The sequence below is a fragment of the Pelodiscus sinensis genome, chromosome 24 (genome assembly GCF_049634645.1).
Source record: "Pelodiscus sinensis isolate JC-2024 chromosome 24, ASM4963464v1, whole genome shotgun sequence".
NCBI classification, from domain to species: domain Eukaryota; kingdom Metazoa; phylum Chordata; order Testudines; family Trionychidae; genus Pelodiscus; species Pelodiscus sinensis.
The window spans coordinates 11,193,130-11,215,891 of record NC_134734.1 but is presented as its reverse complement, the minus strand read 5'-3'; the positions used below and the strand labels follow the sequence as shown (position 1 = coordinate 11,215,891).

Sequence of the window (22,762 nt, the reverse complement as noted above, 5' to 3'; positions counted from 1 at the left end):
AATTGGCCACTGATCCTGGCCAATGGGTGCTGTGGAACCGATGCTTAGGGCGGGGGTAGTGCAGGGAGCCCTCATGGTTCTTTCTCTGCTTTGTAGTTGCAGGGATGTGTCACTGTTGCAGCTGTCACGCAAAGCCAGGTAAGGAGCCTACTGGCCCCCACGCCAACCAGACTATAAATCAGATTTTCCAGGAAAATCAGAAATGCCGGTTTATAGAGCTTTCAGGTCGGTGGAGGGCCATCTAAAACAGCTTTTGCCATATCTATCTGTATTCACAAGCTCTTTTCTTATAGATTTTCCCCCTTAATATAAGGTTTCCCTTTCCCCGCCAATCTCAGTGGTACCCCCAATCTCATCTAACCCCCAAGACAGTCTTTGAGCCTCAAGTGCACTCCTGAAGAGAAGGACTGTACTCCAGGGATGCTTGCGGGGCGTGCATATTAGACCAAACCCACTAAAAATGAAGGGCCCTGTTCCAGACGTCAGGGACCAGATGAATCAATGGCAGTTGTGTTGATCAATATCACCTTGGACAATCTCCGGAGAGAATTCCATAATAAGAGACTTCCAGCTAGTATACTCCTGACTCAATCCTAGCACATCCTACATCGTGGGAACTACTGTCCCTGATTAGGCAGATGTTGAGGTGTCATATAAGAAGCCATACATGGAGCCTGTAGCCCAGAGGGCCAGGATGGAACTTTCCATCCTTAGTGTACTCAGTTTAGTACCGCCTTGATCCCTGTAAATGCAAACACCAGATGGCCCTTATCGACTGCAGCCCATGCAGTTGAGCTGGGAATGTAGTGAGGAATAAATCACATCGACCTTGATTTCAACTTCATGAGAATGCTAAGAGTGGCGTGGGGTCAGTACGCGCACACCTGGTAAACAACTGTAATCTAAATAGTGTGTGGAGTCCCGTGCCTTGTGAGTTTCACAAGGAACCCAGACCTCAGAGGTGCCCTGGATTCCCCCCCAGCTGGACCACATTGACCTTGAAGCGAGGATCAGGGACGGGACTCCCCGCGGTAGAAGGGACATAAGCATTCCAAGTGCCTTTTACTCTTATATGCATTGCTCTGTAGCGCTTGCTGATGTGCACTCTGTAATAGCTGTATAACAACAATTCAGCAACATTAACTCTGTAGTAGCAGTGACGTAGCGAGACTAATAAAACAAACGATCCCTAATCGACTCTGTGTCGGAGCGAATCCATAATCCTGTTTGTCCATGGCCCTGTGAGTTGACAGGAGGAAACAAAGTGGTCGTTTTGCTGCACTGAGATGTTGAGGGGGCTGCACATGTGTCAAAAGTAATTCAGTGTTGCATATATCAGAGGGGGAGCCATTTTAGTACATATCTGCCAAAACAATGAGGAGGCCTGTGGCACTGTAAAGACCAACAGATTTATTTGGTCATAAGTTTTTGTGGGTAAAGACCCACTTGCAACAGTTATTGGGCATAAACTTTTGTGAGCACAGACTTACTTCTTTGCCCACAAAAGTGTATGCCCCTATAAATCTGCTAGTCTTTAAAGTTCCACAGGATTCCTTGTTGTTTCAGAGATGCAGAAAGAGAGCTGCAGAAAACCAGCTCTTTCTGCACAGAAATCCCAACTCCAGCTGCCGATTGAGATTCTGCTCCAAGCCTATTTCTAGTCCCTGATGTAGACCTGTCATATCAGATTAAAGAAATAAACTGATGGCATTGCGGAAGCCACTCCTCACTGGCACTGCTGAGTTCTCTGGGCCATTTGGTAAAGGGTTCTATGCCAGAGATGTATGGAATTGACCCTGAGCAAAACCAAGGATTTGGCAAGAAACTCAAATCATTCAGTCTCCTGCCCTCTCCATCACATGCAAAGTGACTGCCTAGGAGGGAGTACTTCAGAAAGGGACCAAAGGGCCATATTGGACCACATACTATGAGTCAACAGTGTGATACTGCTGCAAAAAAGCAAAGCTCATGCTGAGATGTATGTTGTGAGCAAGACACGAGAAGTCATTCTTCTGCTCTACTCCTCACTGGTTAGGCCTGAACAGGAGTATTGTGTCCAGTTGGAAAAGGTCCAGAGAAGAGCAATAAAATGATGAAAGCTCTGGAAACATGACCCATGAGGGAAGACTGGAAAAATTGGATTTATTTAATTTGAAAAAGAAAAGACAGAGTGGGGACAGCAGCTTTCAAGTAGCTAAAAGATGGTTTTAAGGAGGAGAGAGAAAAATTATTCTTCTTAACCTCTGAGGATAGGACAAAGAAACAATGGGCTTAAATTGCAGCAGTCTAAGAATGGCCATACTGGGTCAGACCAAAGGTCTATCTAGCCCAGTGTCCTGTCTTCCGACAGTGGCCAATGTCAGGTGCCTCAGCAGGAATGAACAGAGCAACGAATCATCAAGTGATCCATCCTCTGTAACCCATTCCCAGCCTCTGACAAACAGAGGCTAGGGACCCCATCACTGCTTAGCCTGGCTAATAGCCATTGATGTACCAATCCTTCCTGAATGTATCTAGCTCTGTTTTGAAGCGTTTTAAAGTTCTGGTCATCCCAACGTCCTCTGGCAAGGAGTTCCACAGGTTGCCTGAGTGTTGTGTGAAGAAACACTTCTTTGTGTTTGTGTTAAACCTGCTACCTAGTAATTTCACTGAGTGACCCCCTAGTTCTTGTGTTATGGGGACAAGTAAACAACATACTTTCTCCACACCCGTCATGAGTGTACAGACTTCTATCAGGTCCCCCCTTCCTCATCTCTTTTCCAAGCTGTAAAATCCCAGTTTTATGAATCTCCCCTCAGATGGCAGCCAAAACCCCTCATCATTTGTGCTGCCCTTTTCTGAACTTTTCTGAGTGCCCAGCGATCCTTTTCGAGAGGAGGCGACCACATCTGCGGGCGCTATGGGAGCCGCGGCCGTGCGAGAAGCTCCTCTCTGCCTCGGTCTCCCTCCCTTCCCGGCTGCTTTTCGGGGCGCTGCCGCGCGGGGGCGGAGGCGGAGGCGCTCGGACGCCGCGGCGAGCCCCGCGGGCAGGCGCAGGCAGCCGGCTCGGTATGTGCAGCGCACACAGGAAGGGGCAGGAGCAGCGGGCAGAGGAGGCGAAGGGGGGGCCGGGCCTGGAGAACAAAGCCCGGAGATCGGACGCGGGGCAGCCGGGCGCTGGGGCCCGTTCTCCACGGGGAGCCGGCCCCGGCCGCAGCCCCCGGTGAGGGGGAGCCCCTGGGGCAGCGCTGGGCCCCTCTGCCCCGGGGAGCCGCCTGGGCCCCGCGGCGCTGCAGCGCAGCCCGGCCCGGCCCGGCCCGGCGGGGGGGGGGGGGACCCGGTTGGGGGAGAGGAAGGGCGTAATTGCGGCCTATGGGGGTTGGGAGCCCTGACGTCTCCTCCCGGCCCCGCTCCGTCGAGACCCTCCGGCCGTGCCCCTCCCCCCCCCCCTTATCAGGTCTTGCCTCGTCCCCCGCCCGCCAGACCTGCGGCTGGGTCCCTCGTTCCCCCAGCAGACTCGTCCTGCCTGCCGCTCCCGCCTCATCCCCACCAGATCCGCCCCCCCCCCCGCCAACCTCCTCCTCGACCCCCGCCCGTCAGAGCCCCCTTCCCGCCAGCCCCCTCTTTGCCCCCCATCCTTGCCAGACACCCCCCCGGCAAACCCTTCCTTGACCCCCCCATCCCTACCAGAGTCCCCCACTAATCCCCTTATGTCCCCCATCCTCACCCCCATCCTCGACAGACCCCCCCGCCAAACCCCTTGACCCCTCGTCCCCACCAGAGTCCCCCCTCCCCCCATCCTCAACAGACCACTTCCCTCAACCATTGGGTCCCTCCTCAACCCCTGCCCCCTCCTCGCTCTCCTTTCCCCCTTCTGGAGACCCCTCCAACTTGCATGGTCCCTCTTGTCCCTTCCACCTGGCCTCCCTGCACCAGCCTGGCAGGTTCCTGCTCGCCCCCCTGCAGACTCCCCCTTCCCCCCCACACCTAAAAGGGGAGAGGAGGAGAGGCCAGATGTGGTTAGATGAGGAGGGGGGGGGGAAGAGTGAGGGTGCAGAGAGCTAACCTCCCCCGCCTTGCAGGGAAGTTTCATCATCCACCCATCATGCCCCTCTTGTGCCATTTCCCTCTCAGGTGCTGGTAGACATCCCCCCATTGCTTCCCCTTGTCTGATCCCTTGTCTCCGATCACCCAGCTGGGCAGAAGCCCAGGGCCTGGGGGCAGCATGATGTGAGCGTAACAAACCCTGTTCTGAAACCTCCCTCTCACCCTGCCAGGCAGCAGAACCACGTCCTGTGTCACTCTAGCCCGCGCAGGGTAGAGAAATGGCTGCAGAAGAGCCAGCTCAGGTAGGAGGAACTGGGAGAGGGGGTTCCTGTGGGAGGGGCAGAGCAGCAAATGGACGGGGATGGGGGGGGAGATTTGGGCTGGTTTGGAGCTCCACAGGAAAGGGTGGAGACAGGCAGGAGGCCAGTGTGCGACAGACTTGCTGGGGCTTGTGTAATTAGTGGCTCTCAATCTAGGAACAGAGCCAGGAGGTTGGGAGTAGGAATGTGACTAGTCGACTATCCGATAAGCAAATGCTTATTGGCTAGTCAACACACTAGCCAACTAGTCGCTCTCCCCTCCCCCTTCCCCCCCCCGCCCCTTGCTGCCTTTATTAGAAAGAGGCAGCAAAGTCAGGGGGAAGAGAAGAGGGTGCTTCAAAGTGGCAGCGCGTGTGGAGCATGGGGTCAGCTGATCCCCTGCTAACCCCGGGCTCCATGCAGCGCTGCTGCTTTGAAATGCTGCGGGGAGCACAGGGCCAGCGGGAGACTGCTTGAGTCCCCCGTTGGCCCCGTGCTCCCCGCAGCACATTTGCCTTGGAAGTGTAGCAACAGCCCTGAGGAGGCTGAGGTGTCCTATCAGCTAATCAAATAGTTGGTGCAAATTGCATCAACTACTCATTTAGCCAATTAATCTAAATTTAACATCCCTAGTGTGGAGGTGGAAACAGGAAACAACCCACCTGTGGGACTGGGGAAACTGACCAGACTCCCTGTGCTGGAGCCTGATCTGACCACAAGAGGCTGCTGGGAGCTATAAAGGGGGCCCTCAGCAGAGAGGCTCAGGGGAGCTGCCCCTCTCCTCGAGCTCTGTGCAGTGAGGAGGCTGTTGGTAGGTCTACCAGGGAATTGTGCCTGGGTCCTGCGAGGGGCTGCATCTCCTGTATCAGTATCTGGCTAGCAGGGCTGGGATGGATCTGCAGGGATAGATCCGGGACTCGCTCTCCGTCCCCTTGCCTGGGTGTTTCCTGGATGCTCTGCCATTACATAGATTCATGCAGCATGTGTCCATCAGTGGCTATTAGCCGGAATGGGCAGGGTCATGTTTCTAGCCTGTTTGTCAGCAGCTGGGAATGGGGGGGCAGGAGAGGGATCACTTGATGATTCCCTGTCCTGTTCATTCTGGAGCACCTGGCATTGGCCACTGTCAGCAAACAGAATCTTGGGCCGCATGGAACTTGGGTCGGACCCAGTCTGGCTGTTCTGACTCAGCACCACTCCTAGGGAGCCCCCTGCCACCCCCGTGCTGTGGCCTCTGTATTAGGAGGCAGCAAGGGGGGAGAGCAGGTCCGCAGGAGCCTATACATGTGGGCAGCTGGTTAGAAAGCCAGCTCCCAGTGCGTATTGCTCCAGCCTACCCCCTCACCCTTCGTGCTGCTGCCTCTCAAGCAGAGGCAACAGTGCAGGAGTGGGGAGGGCAGGCGGATGCAGTACTCACATTTTAAGCCGGCTCCTCACGGACGTCGGCTCCCACTCCCCAACCCTTGCTGCCTCTGATCCGGGGGAGGGGGAGGAATGCATGTAGTCGACATGATTATCGGTTAATCGTATAGTCATCTTCACGTTGACACCCTAGTTCTTCCAAGCACTGGGGAGCTGAAACTCCGTAGATGATGAGCCTCCCAGAGCTTCCATTTGATTGGCTCATCTCCCCCATGGCTGGTGGGGCAGCAGGTGCTGAGTGTTGGGCTCTTGCTCTTTCAGGGGCCGGTGCCCGTCGAGGAAGTGGCTGTGTATTTCACCAGGGAAGAGGGGGCTCTCCTGGACCCTGCTCAGAGAGCCCCCTACAGAGCTGTCATGCCAGAGAATGTGACCTCGCTGGGTAAGGAGTCCTGTCCCCTCAGTTCTTAGAAGGGGAAATGCAGGTAGATTCAAGCCACTCCCCACAATGCAGCCTTAACTCTGCCCGTCTCAGCATCACCCCAACATGCCAGCAACACGCACACTAGCACACTGCCATCCTCACTGCAGATCGCTCTGGGAACAATTTGGTTAGTGATTTTTCACACCTTGTGATGGGGTAGATCACCCCATCCTCCTTTCATCAAGGGGATATTCTCTATCTGCGAATAAGTTGACTGTGCTGTTGTAGGTCCCAGAATCTGAATGGCCAGAGGCTATAGGGTAGACCTTATCTCTTGGCAGTAATGCCTAGTGTCCAGAATCATTGGGGTTGTCCAGTTCCTCGCAGTGGTAAGGTCTAGTGGCCAGGATCAGCTAGGTTGCCCTTATCTGAAAGGTGATGAGACCTAGTGGTGAACGTTATGGACAGCAGCCGCCACTTATGGGCAGGTGGCAGCCAACGTTTCTGCTAACTTTTTCCTTCAGTGTGTGGAATAAATTGTAAGTGCACTGAGGCATGTGCAGAGGTGCACCATCAAATATAAACACATGCTGCTTGCCATCTGGGAACTCTGCTAAACAGCTGGGCAGCATTCACATCTCTCTGGGCAGCCACCTAAGCTCTCAGCTTACAGGGAACACTGGTGGTAGCTAGGGTAGAGGGACCCAGGCCTTTCCTGCTCCACGGGTTCCCAGCCCTGGGCCCTGTCAGTGGCAGGGGTCTCAGTTACTGAGTCATCAGAGATTCAGATGCAACACACTGACTGGTCTCGGCCCTGCAGCCGGCGTCCCCTCCCGGCTAATTCAGTGTGTCTTGGGTAGTCATGGTCCAGGCATCTCCAGACTTGTCAGTGCAGGAGGCTCCAGCAATTCTGGGTTTTCCAGGAGGCCCACTGGTGTCTGGGTCTCTATCTTTTTCTAACTGGTCCTGGCTCCTACTGTCAGAGGCTCTTGTGTTTTCTGGGTTGGCGCTTGCTGGGAGCATCCTTCCCCTTTGGCTGTCAGCCCATAATCAGCTGAGCTGCTCCCTTTTATACTCTGGCTACACTTGGAGCATGCCCAGTAGGGCTTAGTGGGCGTGCTTTCCACAGCCCACAGTGCAGTGTTAACCCTTCCCAGTCTAGCGCAGAATGGGAGCCAGCCACAGCTGCCAGAGATATGCACAGCTTGCATTGTCGGAAAGCTCTCTGAGGCCAGGCTCCGTCTCAGATTCATGAGTGTGGTTTGGGCTGAGTGGCTGCAGCACATCCCCTTGTGCCAACCCCTTCCTGTGATAGCAGACTGCGAGAAACCCTCTACCCGTGAACAGGGACTCAGTCTTGCTGCCCATGCATATTTCCATGTTAGTGACTCTCTAGCAAGTCTTGTGCTGCCGTGGCATTCCAAACCCTCCTGTTAGTCGCTTTGGTTTCCCAGCGAGGCCATGGGGGCTGTGTACTCACTGAGATAAATGCTGACTGACTGCAGTCATTTGGGGGACAATTAGAACCAGAGATTCACTCCCAGCTGTGTGCAAAAAAACTGTCAGGAGTAAGATGATTTTGTAGAAAGCTGCATAGGGTGTGTGAGTGGGCTATGGCTTAGCAGCGTCTAACCACAGATAAAACTGATAGAACCTTCTTTGTGACAAATATTCCGTGAATTCCCCTGATCTCCCTTGTTTTCTTTCCCTTGGGCAGAGTGTCCAGTTCCCAAGCCTGATGTAATCTCCCAGCTGGAACGAGGGGAGGATCCAGGGGTCTTGAAGCTCCAGGGCTCTGAGGATGGAGAGATCCCGAGAGGTGCCTGCGCAGGTGAGGGATCATTAAAACAATTCAAGAACTCCCAGTGCGCTGAAGGACACAGCTGGGACTCCCTGAACAGGCCGTGTGAGCTCTTGGAGTTCAGGAGTGTCCCGAGGAGACCTGGTATCCTCAGGGCAGCTGTCGTGCGTGCTTCCGACCCATCCTCACACCTGACAGCAGTTCCCTGCCTGTTGGGATGTGGAGGCAGAAGGTAGTTTCCCTCTTTTGTCCCTTAAGGAAAAAAGTTTAACAGATTTCAGCTACTTCTGTTTCTCTGATGCTGGGAATGGGTGACAGGGGATGGATCACTTGATCACTCTGTTCTGTTCGTTCTCTCTGAGGCACCTGTCATTCATACTGGCGGAAGACAAGATACTGGGCTAATGGACTTTTGGGCCCTAGTCTGGCCATTCTTCTGTTCTTACACTTCTCTGTCTCTCTGGCTTGAACTTTGGTTTGTTTTCCCCTTTCCCGCCCCCTGTTTCTGAGGTTTCTCTCTCTGTCCAGCAGGTGCTGAGATGGGGAGTGAGAACCAGGAGCTGAACCCTCAGCAGGAAGATGCTGAGCAAGTGGAAAAGCCTGGTGGATTAGCGCAAGGCTCCAAAGGGAATGTGTCCAGGCGTCGTGTGCAGGGGGCAGCCTGTGGGAGTCAGCACAGGCCAGAGAGGGAGCAGGGAAAGCAGCCCAGTGAGGAAGTGGGCATATACATTAATAGTCAGGGAACCTATGAGGATCTCACAGAAACCGCAGCCCAGCAGAGAATAGCTACCGGAGAGAAAAAAAACACATGCATGGAGTGTGGGAAAAACTTCACTCTGAAGTCCACCCTCATTAGACATCAGAGGATCCACACTGGAGAGCGCCCCTATGCATGCAGTGAGTGCGGGAAACAGTTCAGTGACAAATCCAACCTTAACAAACATCAGACAAGCCATACTGGAGAGAGACCCTATGTGTGCGGTGAGTGCGGGAAAAGCTTCCCTCGGAGCTCAACACTTACTAGACATCAGAAGATGCACACAGGAGAAAAACCCTATGAATGCCATGAGTGTGGGATGCAGTTCACTTGCAGCTCAGCCCTTCTTAAACATCAGAGGATCCACACGGGAGAGCGACCGTTCACATGCAGTGAGTGCGGGAAACAGTTCAGGGAGAATTCAAAACTTACTGAACATCAGAAAATCCACACAAAAGAGAGACCCTACGAGTGCCGTGAGTGCGGGAAAAGTTTCACTCGGAGCTCCTCTCTCCTTAGACATCAGAGGATCCACACAGGGGAGCGACTGTATGAATGCCGTGAGTGCAAGAAAAGCTTCACTTTCAAATCAGACCTTAGTAACCATCAGAGGTTGCACACAGGAGAGCCATCTGACAAAGGCTGCACAGGCAGGGAAAATGTCAGCAAGGAATCGGACCCTGTCGCACCTCAGACAGGCCACACAGGAGAGAGACCCCATGAATGCAGTGAGTGCGGGAAAAAGTTCACTCACAGATCAGCCCTTCTTATTCATCAGAGACTCCACACAGGAGAGCAACCCTATGAGTGCTGTGAGTGTGGGCAAAAGTTCACTCACAGCTCAGGCCTCCTACACCATCAGAGAATGCACACAGGAGAGCGACCCTATGAATGCTGCGAGTGTGGGAAAAAGTTCACGCAGAGATCATCCCTGATTAATCATCGGAGAATCCACACAGGAGAGCGACCCCATGAATGCAGTGAGTGCGGGAAAACCTTCACCCAGAGCTCAGGCCTCATTCATCATCAGAGAATGCACACAGGAGAGCGACCCTACACCTGCTTTGTGTGTGGGAAAATGTTCACTCAGAGCTCAGGTCTTATTAAACATCAGAAAATCCACACCGGAGAGAGACCATATAAGTGCAGCGCGTGCGGGAAAAGGTTCACTGAGCGCTCTTCCCTTCTTAGACATCAGAGGGTGCACACAGGAGAGAGGCCATATGAATGCGCTGAGTGTGGCAAACAGTTCACTTGGCGCTCAAACCTTATTATTCATCAGAGGATCCACACAGGAGAGCGCCCTGTGAAAGCTGTGAGTGCGGGAAACGTTTCATCTGGAGCGGAGAGCTTATTAGACATGAATGATTTGACAGACTACATACACACCATAGCGAACTTTGGGAGGGAAGAGAATTGTTTTTTTTAAAAACGTACCAATTCCCCCACAGTGTCTTTTCGGGCTGTTTACACCATTTGCATCACCGTGTTCTTTCAGCCTCCCCAGGCTTTGTCTTCTCTAGAATTTTCCGTGGAATTGGCCGGCTAGAAGTACCTCCTGTGATGTGATCACACCATTATATTTGCAGTGCTGACATACCCCAGGTAGACTGATTGGGGTTAGCCGGCACCTTCCCCTTTCTCCTGTCCTAACTGGTACCAGTGTTCCTGCTCTAGACAAGCCCTGAGAATCACAGTTATCTTCTCACCCCACTAACAGAACAACTCTTAGATTCAGCAAGCTCCCCCTTTGGTGACAGTTTGTCTCTTTCCCAGTTGTGCTCACGCTGGTCCAGGTTGTGCTGGCAGCAGGCATTTGCTTGTGACCATTTTTCTGATGTAAAATGCATTGCAGTAGATCAAAGAGGAGAAGTGGGACAAATTTATCATTTCGGCCTCTGTGACACTGGAAAGACATGGGATGAGTCGGAGGAACTCCCTCCTTCCCCATCACCACCACTCTACCTGTTCACTCCAGCAGCGCAGGCGCCTCTGAGCCACGACAGAATTTATCGTCCCTATATGCTTCCTTCTGCTTCCACAAAATGAAAATAATTGGATCCTGATTGTGACTCCATCGGGCTGCAGATGACTGTCCTGCCCTGGCTCGGGAATTCCAATGGATCCCAAACATTCCACGTTTAAATGCCAGTTTCTGTCCATTGACAAAACCACTTCTGGACTTTTCCCTGCCGAGCTGGGATTGTTCGTGCAGAGAGTGTCGGCTGCTCTTCCCCATTATGACGATGCTAATTTTTGGTGGTTCCATAATGACAACGTGGTGGAGTGAAGCAGGTGTGACTGGGAGTGAAAGCGATGGGGGACCCTGCTCTCCTGATATTTGAGTCACCAGCTGTGACCTGCTGTAGAATTTCCTTGGATAGGAAGCTGCAAGAGACTTGCACAGAACTAGCTGAGCGGTGTTAAGAATAGTTTAGGTTTAGTGAGTGGCGGTTTTCTTTGTATTTATTTTATCCATTTCATTAAAATGAACAAAGAAATTACAAGTTGTGTCTTTGGACAGGCTCCAGGGTTCACAGGATTTGGGTGGAGATCAGTGTTGCCTATAAGCTGGGCACTTGGGCAGCCATTCAAGGGAAATCGTAATGCCGCCCACATGACTAGCAAAGCACCCACATCAAGGTTCTGTGTTTCTACGGGTGGTGCACATGCTTCAGTGCACATAAAATTGATTCCACACATAGATGGAAATAGTCCCACAAGAATGCAAAAGATTGGAGGAAACATGGATATAGATCAGCCAGTCCTACTTTGAGCCTCATCTGCACTCACTATATTAACTCTTTGGCGCTCTCATGAGAGGAGTTGGGAGGGACCCATCTCAGCTCCCACAGGGCTTGGAGTATCAAAAGGGAAGATGAGCTGCCCTACTGTGAAGGCTTTCAGGGTTGGGAGTGGAGAAGTGGACTGGAGCAGTGTCTGGATTTTTTTAGGGGTTGGTGGAGGTGGGTATCTTAAAATGGGGGTTGGTTGGCATTGTAATGGCCAGCGTAACCACAACTCCCCATTTGACTTGTCCTGGGATTGTCTGGTCAGGCCCAGCTGACGTTGGGGGTCTGCTTTGAAGGATTGCAGACAGAGATGAACAGATCATACATTTCAGTCGTGGTGTTAGCACAGTGAAGATGTGTTTTGGGGGGAACATGAGAGTGGCTGAAAGAGGGCAGAGTTAAGGTTATGTGGGCAACCTTATGAGTGTCCTTGTTTTCAGAAATGTGAGTTTGGCAGAAGCTGAGGTTCAGAAAGTAAACAGCATCCAAACTGGTAACCCTAACTCTGAATTCATGAGGTTGCTTGCCCCTCAATTACTCCTGGGTGAATTCTGTGCCAAAAAAACTACAAATGCTGCTGCATATTTTGTCAATGAAAGGAACATAATCATTCTGGTTTCAATTATTTTGGCAATTTGTTTCATAATACCTGTCAAGTGTATCAAAAATACAACAGAAAAAATGATTTCTCCATGAGTAGAGTGAAGAAACCCCTAAAACAACCCAGTTCCAGTTACGTGGTGGTGGTGGTAGGGATTCTGCAACGCTCTGCATGGAGAGCAGTGACCAGCTACCGGCAGCCCTCTCCCCACTGAGTGCAGCTGTGGCGGATGGCCTGGCCCAGACACCAGCGCCCCCACAGTCTTTCCTGCCCCCATCATCTTCAGTGTCCCATCAGTGGACGTGGTGTGGTTGCAGACCTGCCTTTCCTCCCTCTTTGCCAGACCTCAGCAAAAGGATAAGGATAAGGTAGAGCATGCAGCCTCCAGCCCCATCAGGCTGGGTGCTCTGCTCACTGGGAGCTGGCTCCGCAGACTCCAACCGACCCCTAAAGGCAGCCAGAAATTACATGGGCTGAACAGGGAACGCTGGGAAATTCTGCATTGCGCCGTGGTGCGGCATTCCCCTGGGAGTCACCCATCAGCTGTCCCCTCCACACTGCAGACCCTGGCTGAGCACCATGTCCGTCACCATGATCTGCTGCAGCTTGGCCTGGCCTGCTGCTGTCACCAGTGCACAGGTAGGGGAGAGTTTGGGGGGCTGGATTGGAAGAGCCCTGAAATATGCTGCTTTGCATGTTCCTTCCTCCCTTTGGGACCCTGCATAGCTCAGCTGATTCACAGGGTGGATCTCTGCCCTGGTCCAGAGGGCATGTCCATGGCAAGGAAAATCATTGTCACTCCATTGACACGAGCTGGTGTCTGGCCCTACTGGCTCCAATAAGAGACACTCCTTGACACCGGCTGGGATCTGCCCCATTGACCCAAAACTGGAAATAAAGTGCCCAGTTTTAACAAGGTGGATAATTCAGTAATGGACCCTGAAGACCTTTACATGGGATCAGACATCTGGTTCCAGCCCCTCCAGAGGTTACTGGCACCATTCAGGGATCACTGGGCTAGGTGGGTCAGACTTGGGGCTCATCATTATCCCTTCTGGCTGTATGAGCCTGCCAGTCCAATCTGCTTGGGTGACCTCTCTGGGGAAAGTACCTACCCAGCCCCCATTGGAGTGATTTCCCCAGGGTCACAAAGGCAGCTCGTGTGCATTGAACACAAACACAATAGGCCTGGATGGGTTCTCCCACTCTGGGCCTGTTCGGACATCACAGCTGCACCACTAAAGCTCAGTTCACACTGTTGCCCCTTTTGATCCAATTGGCTAAGCTCAGTTCACACTGTTGCCCCTTTTGATCCAATTGGCTAGTCAAATTTCAGAGCCCTGGGTATGTTCCAGATAGATGCAGGAATTGATGGAGGCGGGTGTTCGTTTCCATGCAGTCTACTTTATTTACCAGCAGCGGATAAATGCTGCATCTCCGATCGCTGACAGAACCAAGGTTTCTTTAGTGAGAGGTCCCCAAAGTGTGTGCTCTGCCCCCCCTTTTCCCAGGGAAGCACTTGAGGGCTATGTCTATGCTGCGCTGTTTTGTCTATACTGCGTAGCCGAGAAGTTTACAGTACAAACCACTGCTGGGTTCTGCCCAAACCCGCCTTCCACCCCTGCACAGCTCAGCCTGGCTTGGGTCAGAAAATGCTCAGGGTTCAGACCCTCGGACTTGGCGAGTGGGGTAGATCACAGCCCGCATCTTGCTGTGAGTGAGACCATAGCCCTGTCGCTGTGCAGCGTGGATGCAGCTCGAGCTGCAGTTCTGAGTCCGAAGGCCTGTGCAGTGCGATATGGGCTGGGGAGCCTGGATGGTGTCTCATGCCTAATCTGGAATCTTGGCAGGGAGTTTGACTCAATGGCTTTTCTGGTCCCTCGTCACCCTGTTGTTCTGTAGAAATGTTGGCACAGGTGAGAGTCCAGGGGCCAGGAATTGATGGGCCAGGAATTGACAGCCCAGGTTGGCAACCCAGTGCGTATACTCAGGTGTGGGCCAGGGAACATGGAGTCCATCAACCGGGGTCCCACCGCCCTAGGTTCACACTGCACTGCAGGCTGTGTTCAGCTGTCTGGCCCTTCTGCCTCTTGCTCTGTTCCTGTCTGCTCTCTCTCTCTCTCTGCACTGTGCCCTTGTGTGAGCTGGCTGTCCCAGTGCCCTGCATGAGAGCTTGGCTCTCCCTGCTGGGCATGCCGGGTTGGAACTGGAGTGAACTCACATTGGGGGCCTGGCCCTGCTGTCTCCCGTGTGCACCAGAGGTGGATGGAAAGGAGGCTGCGGTGCTGAGGTTGCAGGGGGAGCTGTGGGAAGACTCAGCAGGGCTCAGCACACCTGAAAGGTTTAGCTGCATCCTCATTGTGAAGTGTGTGCGGATCTACTGCCATTGGGGTGCTGTGCCTTTAATGCCTAATCAGGATTCACAGCCCACCTTTGTAGACTCTAGGGTCCCTTTCCCAGGACTCCTGAGTTCTCTGGGGCATGTCCCCCCCACCAAACAAGGCTCTGACCCACCTGGGTGTGTCTATACCACAGCAGGATTTCACTGCCTGGGTACCCAATATGCCAACAACCTTGAGACCCCACTGCCTGGGCATTGTGACCTTGCGCAGCATCCTGGACACCACCCGCGCCTGCCTCTCTCTCCTTGCTGTTGTGAGCTGGAGCCTGGTGAATGCGATGGCCCCATGGCCCCCAGCTGAGAGCAGTGGGCACGGCGGGGCAGACAGAGACAGATGTCAGGGGGAAGGAGACAGTGGCTGGGGAATGCTGGGAGAAAAAAAGTGTGATGGAAATGATCTCATGCATATTCATCAGCCATGCAAATTAGGCTGGCTGTGACAGAACCCTTGCTCGCTCAGCTGAGTGCAATGGCGAATTTCTGAAGTTTTAATGTTTGTTCTTGTTTCAAATCAGAATAGGAATTCTAAGTCCAGGGTGCCATAATGGAGCGTCGGGGACCATGGTCCCATCACTTTTATCAGCCACAAAAGCAAGCAATGGGTGAAGGGAGCAGAGAGGAGAGAGTGGGGATGTGGTCTTGGGAGGTAGCACGGGAGCAGGGCCTTGGGAAGGTGGGGCTCAAGGCGAAGGCACAGAGTTAAAGCAGGGCTGTGGGGGGAGGGCAAGCCACTTTTGGGAAGCTTCCGCCTCTCCTCATTCAAGTTGAGTTTTCTTGTGATGCGGAAAATCCAGAAAGAAAAAAAAAGTTTGGAAATGAATAAAAGTTTTATTTTGCCAGACTTTATCATTCCAATAGCGCTGGGGCCTGTGCTCTTCCCGTCCTCTTTGCTGTGCATGGACTGCTCTGAGGTCTTCTCCTCTACAGATCCCATCTCCCCCATCCATGCATTGTATTTGCAGTGTTTCATTCTGCCTGTCTTCTACCTCTTCATGCGCTCCTGGGATTTAGTGTTCTTCAGTTTTACTGCCCCTGCGCAAAAGCTCAGGGGCTGTGTCTACGCTACAAAGAAAAGTGTGAACCGCAATTTGCGTATCTTTTTACCCTTTTCTTCCGAAAGAGGCTTTTCCGACATTTGGCCCATCTACATGGGGCCAAATGTCAGGAAAAAACCCTCTTTCGGAACATCCCTTCTTCCTTGTAGAACGAGGTTTATAGGGATGCTGAAAAAAAGCATCTGCTTTTCCAAAAGCTCTGTTGTCTAGACATGCACAGGGAGAAAGCTGTCTGCTTCCCCACGAGCTCCCTTTTTTCTGGCCATGTCCTCACTTCTGCTACTTCCCCACATAGTACAGGACTATGTAGCACTTTAAAGACTAACAAGATGGTTTATTAGGTGATGAGCTTTCGTGGGCCAGACCCACTTCCTCAGATCAAGTAGTGGAAGAAAACAGAAGTGGGTCTGGCCCACGAAAGCTCATCATCTAATAAACCATCTTGTTAGTCTTTAAAGTGCTACATAGTCCTGTATTTTGCTTCAGCTACACCAGACTAACACGGCTACATTTCTATTACTCTTCCCCACATAGTCCTTCTTTTCTGTGTTCTTTTCATCAATCTCCTTGTTAATGAATTAGCACATCAGATCCACTGCCCCCATCTGATTGGAAACCAGGAATTCATCTAATTTAAAACATAGAATCATAAAATCCTAAAACTAGAAGAGTCCTTACAAAGTTGCAAGGGGAAGGAACTCCAATCCCTAAAGGTTCAAAAAGCCAGAAGGCAAATACCAGTAACCCCACGCGTCTTGGTTTTTCTTTTCCAATCTCGTGAGTTTTAATCTGCTCTCGTGATTGGGGGAACCCGATGCAGAACTTTGGAAATTTTTGGCCCATCAAGACTGCAGGGCTGTGTCTACACTGGGCCACTTATTCCGGAAAAGCTACCGCTTTTCTGGAATAACTTGCTAGCTGTCTACACTGGCCACTTGCTTTTCTGGAAAAGCAATGACGATCTACTGTAAAATTGTCAGTGTTTTTCCGGAAAAACTATGCTGCTCCCGTTCGGGCAAAAGTCCTTTTTCGGAAAAACTATTCTGGAAAAGGGCCAGTGTAGACAGCACAGTAGTCTTTTCCACAAAAAAAGCCCCGATCACGAAAATGACGATCGGGGCTTTTTTCCGGAAAAGCGCGTCTACATTGGCCACGGACGCTTTTCCGGAAAAGCATCCTGCCAATGTAGACGCGCTTTTTCCGGAAATACTTATAATGGAAAACTGTTCCGTTTTAAGCATTTCCGGAAAAGGGTGCCAGTGTAGACATAGCCCAGGTGTGTCTTAAAAGCAGCGTTAACCTTCAGGCTTACGCGGTTGTTGTCCTTAGGAACTGACTACACTAGAGCTCTGCAGAACTAAGAACTTCCCGTCCACAAAAGAATCTGATATTTATTGCGAATCAATGCCAGCACATTTATACTTCTATTGCAAAAGAGAATTTGAGACAACATTTCATTTCAAGTTGAGCGGCACATTCCATCCCCAGGTAACCCATTCCAGTGCTTCACCCTGGATGCCCTGACTGCAGAGGCAGTTCTTAAATGCAACAAGGTTTGAGCTGCTTGCAGCTTTGCATTTGGGACAGGGAGTTTGTTATAATAAGAGGGAGTCAGAATGACAAAATTAAGAATAACAAAAGGCTGGGCATTCAAGGATTGTTAGATCATCATAGAAACATTGCTGGTACTTCACTTAAAAGTTGGGAAGAAAAGAGTAGCAATGGGTGTTGTGCTGCTGGGGTTTGCATTTGTATCACTGCTGTTAAACTAATAAATGTTCTTGATAAAGGGTAAACAGTAACTAATCCAAAGCTGACTGCAAAGAGTTACAAAGGGATCTCAAAAAACTGGGTGATTGGGCAATACAAGGGCAGATGGAATTCAGTATCAACAAATGCAAAGTATATGGAAAAATTAAATCCTAACTTATGGATACCAAAATGACTGGGTCTAAATTAACTGTTACCACTCAAGAATCCTTGTGGATAGTTCCCTGAAAACATCTGTTCAATGTGCAGTGGCAGTCTTAAACCTAAAAAGGTAACAGAATATTGGGAATCATTAGGAAAGGATCAGTAGTTCCCAAACTTTTCGGCATCACGCCCCCTTTTTGATTTTTGAGAACCCCCCCCCCCAAAAAAAATAGCAGCAAAGCTTGTTGAGTTAAAAAAAACTGACCAGGGACAAAAAACAAAAATAGCAGCAAAACTTGGAAGGGGGGGAATTGACGGGGGTGGTGGGGAGGCTGGGTCACTTCGTGTCCCCCCTGGAATTTCAGCACGCCCCCCAGTTTGAGAACCCATGGAATAGATAATAAGACAAAATACCATAGTGCCTCTATATAAAGTCATTGTGTGCCCACATCTTTAATACAGTATGCAAATCTGGTCACCCCATCTAAAAAAGATCTATTGGATTTGGAAAAGGTACCGAAAGGGCAACATAAATGATTAGGGGTAAGGAACAGCTTCCATATGAGGAGAGATTAACAAGACCAGGACTTTTCAGCTTGCAAAAGAAATGACTAAAGGAATGGGGGGATATGTTAGATATCTAGAAAATCATGAATGGTGTGGAAAAATAGAATAAGGACATGTTATTCATTCCTTCACTAATAACAGAAGAAGCTGATCCAATTTATAGACAGCAGATTTAAAACAAAATAAACTATTTTTTCCACAGTTAACTTGTAGAGCTCTTTGCCAGGAGATGGTGGAAAGTCCCAAACTATAACAGGATTTCAATAAGAACAGAATAAGTTCAAGGAGAGTAGGTCCATCAATGGCTACTAGCCAGGATGAGCAGGAGTGGTATCCCTAACTTCTGTTTGTCAAAAGCTGAGAATGGGCTACCAGGGATGGATCATGATGATTGCCTCTTTTGTATATTCCCTCTGAAGCACCTGACATTGGCCACGATTGGAAGACAGGATACAGGGCTAGAAGGACCATTGGTCTGACCCAGTGTGGCCATTCTGATGTTCTTATATAGAGCTGAAATATATCTGCCCCCTGCTGTAACCCGCTAGATCCCACACCCTTTCCAGAGCTGAGATAGAGCCCAGAAGTCCTGATGGAGTCTCTTGCTCTTCACAGAGTTAGTAACACAGTACAAATATATATTAAAATTTTAAGGCTAACCAGTGTCTCTTAGTGACTTGCCACAAGATGTCAGAATATGTTAGTGTTAGAATGGAATGGGTCTAATCTTTATTTAATTTTTGTTCTTTTATATAGGAATTAGAAACAGTGCTCCTGTCACCTAACTGCTAAGTTGTCTGCTAAAAAAAATTGAGTTTTTCAGTGCCTTGGTAGCCCCTGCATAGAGATGATGTGTTGGGATGGGGAGGGGAAGGCAGATGGAATTGGTTCCCCTCCCTGATTTGGTGCTTGGCTTGTACTGAGCATGCTCGGTAACACTGCTGAAACTTCTGGCCTCAATCTGCCTCCCAGGCTCTCACTCTCCCCCCTCCCCATCACTGCATGTACAGGTCGGCCCCTCCCCACCAAAATCTGAAATGGCACTAGGGTTACCAAATGGTTTAAAAAAAATACCGGACACACTTGATTTCAGATCAGGGGTGGGGGGAAGGGACTGGCCGGGAGGGTGTCAGGGGGAGAGGAGCTGGCCGGGGGAGGTCGGGGGGGGGGGGGGAAACCAGCCCGCGGGAAGCAGGGCTGGCTGGGAGGGGGTCAGGGGGAGTGGGACTGGCCAGAGGAGATGTGTGTGTGGGGGGGAAACGGCTGGAAGGAAGCAGAACTGACCGGAAGAGGGTCGGGGGGAGTGGGGTTGGCTGGGGGAGATCAGGGGAAGGAACTGGCCGAGGAAAACAAGGCTGGCCAGGAGGGGGTTGGGGGGAGTGGGGCTGGCCGGTGCAGGGAGAGAGGAACCGGCCGGCGGGAAGCGGGGCTGGCCCAGGTGCACGCAGATCCCGGGGTGCTGCCCATCACGCGCACAGTCCTGGCGGGGCACATAGGCAAGTCTGGCCCCGGGGATTCCATCCTGCCCCACCCCCTCCTCTCAACTGTGTAGTTGCGTACTGATACTCATGATAGTAATAAAAACGGAATTAGAAAATACCGGACGTTTATATGTCCAGTATTTTCTCAATTTGTTTCCCGGACAGAAAGCTCAAATACTGGACTGTCCAGTTCAAAACCGGACACCTGGTGACCCTAAATGGAGCCCCTGCCTAGGGACTCCCCAGGAATACTAGGGAAGCTGGAAGTGAACTGGCAGGAAGCTAGGAGAGCCAATGAAAACAGTGTGGGCTTTTCAACTGGAAGCAGTGACCTTCCTGCTCCTGCTGTTGTGTATCCAGAGCAGCCTTGCAGGACACGAAACAGGCAAGGGAGCCCTACATTCCCACCTCCTGTATATTTGCTACTTCTCCCCCTCCTGCAGGGACCCCCCAACAGGCCCCCCAATGATCCCTACCTGAGCTGGCTTCTCTGCAGCCATTTCTCTGCCCTGCGCCATGGGAGGCTGGAACGGGCTGGAGCGACACAGGTCACGGTTCTGCAGCCTGGCAGAGCGATGGGGAGGTTTCAGAGCAGGGTTCAGTTCATCTCCCATCATGTTGCCCCCAGGCCCTGTCCCTGCAGACACTCCCCTGGATCCTGCCACACTGGGAAAATGCTGAATCTCTTCATCCCAATGTGGATGTGCCCCTCCTCACACACCAGGCTGGGCCCACAGAGACATTTTAACTCCCTCAAACCTCAGCCCCCAGTAAAAAGAAAAGTTTCTGGGCAGAAAACTAGAAAAACACAGAACCAAAGGGATCATTTTGGGGGCAGCCCCAAGGCGGCCACACCCCAGCCGGGGGAATTTGGAGCCTGGAACTGGCTTTTCCTCTCCACTCTCACCTTGGTCACTGGAAAACATCCCTGCTGAGTGGTTCTGCACCACGTGTCTCTGGGTTGTGATGTATTTCTCCCACTGCCCCTTTCACTCCCTAGTTCCTCTTTCCCCTTCTACCTCCTTCCCCTGTTCCCGCCCCTCCGCTGGGAAAGCCCCATCCCTGGGCTGGCTGCTCTCCCATGACTGGATTTGCTCCTGCAGTTGCTAATGGAAAGATAGACGAGGAGGGGGTATTTGGGCAGAGTCACCCTCATGGCTGTCCGCAACACTTTCCCTGAGCTCTCTCATTTACCCGGAGTTGGTGGCTCAGAATTCAGTATTAGTGCAGCCTGAGGCTGCCCTGGGAGGCTCAGACCAACTGGAGAAAGCCCTCCCCTGGGCACAAAGGAAGTTTTAATTAAGGTCATTACCCCAACGTTGGCACAGCAGCTGCTGAGCCTGGTCTCCCCGATCACAGTGGAGGCTGAAGCATCTGAGCCAGGAAGCCAAACCCCAAAAGCCTGTGGAGAGAGGGATAGAGTTGGAGCAGTAACCACAGTTGTTTGGGAGAGCTGCTAAAGCCATAGTCATGCTAGCCATTAGCCACATGTGGCTATTTGGCCAGTTGAGTGTGGCTAGTTCGCTATAGCAACTGGTTGGACACCATGACACTAAAGAGATGCCCCCTCCACTCCCATGCCTGGATAGAGCCCTGTGCAGTGACACAATTGGTAGCCACACCTGGCAAAAGCGTGGTGGAGATTTGCACCCACATCCGTAGATCCTGCTACCCACGAGGGCAGGGGGCTGGACTTGAGGACCTCTCAAGGTCTCTTCCCATTCTAGTGTTCTGTGACTCTACCCACCGCTGTAGAGAGATTACGGCTGATTTGCAGGGCTCTAGAATCTAGACACTAAATCTGTATCCACCGAAATGAGCCACGGATGCGATGAGTCCAGGCTACAAAGCTGCTCATGGTTCTGCTGACCTTTCACAGGAAAGAACAGCAGAATGGCTTTCCACAAGCCCAGTGCTTTCAGAGCAGGGGTAGTGATGCAAATCGTTCCCCGCTCCTCCCGCACTCACTGTAAGGAGCTTGGGGCAGGGCAGTGGCATGTGGAATCTGGGAGTTTCAACCCTGTAAAAAGCAGGGCACAAAAATCTGCTACCAAGCAAGGGCCGGGGGGGAAGGGCAGCGGCTTCAGCACATGGGAGGGAGCATGTTCAGTACAGTACAGCCTAGGTAGCTAGTTAAGCCACATGACATCTCCACCGCCCTCCCATGACTGCAGGGAGCTCGGGGCCAGGGGATTGACCTGCATCTGCCCCTCCCCACGCACACACCCTACAAGGAGCTGGGGCAGGGGGGTGGGACTTGCAAAGCACCATCTGCCCTCCCCACGCTACTTCCCTGCTGCAGCACCCGCGGGCGGGGCGGTCTGTGCCTCCCCCCTGGCCCTGCGTGGGTTGGGGCCCCGCCCCCTCCGCTCCTGCCCTCACAGTCAGGCAGGGACCGGCCCCGCCCCAGCTGTTTGGCGTGACGGCTACGCACCCCCCCCCAGGTGAGTGCCCGAGCAAAGCGTGCGGGTGGGAGGGGGCGAGGAGTCCCGCCCCGCCCCGCCCCGCCCCCCCGCACAGCGCTACCCCTACGCTAGAAACGGCCCCGTGGGCTCAGTCCGGGCCCGGCTCGCAGGCACGCGCCGCTCGGTGCGGGAGGGGAGCCCCTGTCACGTACAGGGCGTGTCGGGGAGGGGAGAGGAGCTGGGAGACGCAGGCCGGGTTTGGGGTGAGCCCAGCAGAGCTGGGAACTGAACACGGGCAGCCAGGAGATGCCGGGGGGGGGGCGGGAATTGCCTCCCCTGTTTGTGCCACGCGCCTCTCACCTGCGGGTACCGACCCCCCCTTTCCCGCGCTACAGTCAGTGACTCCCCGGGCCCTGCTCGGGCTGCGGCTCCGGGACCCCCCCAGGCTAGACAGGCTGCGATGGGTTTGCTGGGAGAGACCCGGGGTCTCTTCGCCCCTCCCCCCGGGGGTTCCTGCCTGTCGTGTAGAAAAGCTGCTACCTATGAGATTGCGCTTCTTGGGACGACTTTAGGAGCACTGCGCATGCTCACTCGCTCTGTTGAAGCCACTGCCCTTCGCCCTGCCCACTCTATCAAGCTTTTGCTTCAGAGGGGTAGTAGCTGAGTTAGTCTGTAACAGGATAAGCTTAAAAAACAATGAATAGTCTAGTAGCACCCTAAAGACTAAAAACCATGTAGATGGTGCCATGAGCTTTCCTGGGCAAAACCCTTTTGCTTTTTAAAAGGGAGGAAAGGGGCTAGACAGAGGAGGGGGGTGAAAACTGACTGGGGCTGCAGGCAGGGTTAGAATCGGTGCTGGGGCCAGCTCAGGGCTGGTGTG

At 52.3% G+C, this 22,762-nt stretch overlaps 2 protein-coding genes across 4 annotated transcripts in view; one reads left to right on the top strand and one right to left on the bottom strand.

Moving 5' to 3' along the window:
- Positions 1–22,762, top strand: part of LOC102455175 (uncharacterized) — an 85,138-nt gene that overhangs the window by 51,919 nt on the left and 10,457 nt on the right. The window contains exons 8-9 of the mRNA XM_075907143.1: positions 8,696–9,981; positions 15,665–15,670. Of these exons, the coding sequence (XP_075763258.1) occupies positions 8,696–9,981; positions 15,665–15,670 (1,292 nt within the window). The remainder of the gene's footprint in view (positions 1–8,695; positions 9,982–15,664; positions 15,671–22,762) is intronic.
- The window catches only part of LOC102457482 (uncharacterized), a 31,985-nt gene continuing 24,038 nt past the window's right edge, over positions 14,816–22,762 (bottom strand). The window contains exons 6-9 of one of the 3 annotated variants that reach the window (XR_012897428.1): positions 20,790–20,879; positions 19,954–20,041; positions 17,483–17,548; positions 14,816–15,522 (exon numbers count right to left, since the gene is read on the bottom strand). The gene's annotated coding sequence lies outside the window, so the exon portion shown is untranslated. Of the gene's footprint in view, positions 15,523–15,930; positions 17,549–19,953; positions 20,042–20,789; positions 20,880–22,762 lie in introns of those variants that run through there. The other 2 variants (XR_012897429.1, XR_012897427.1) reach the window with 2 other exon arrangements.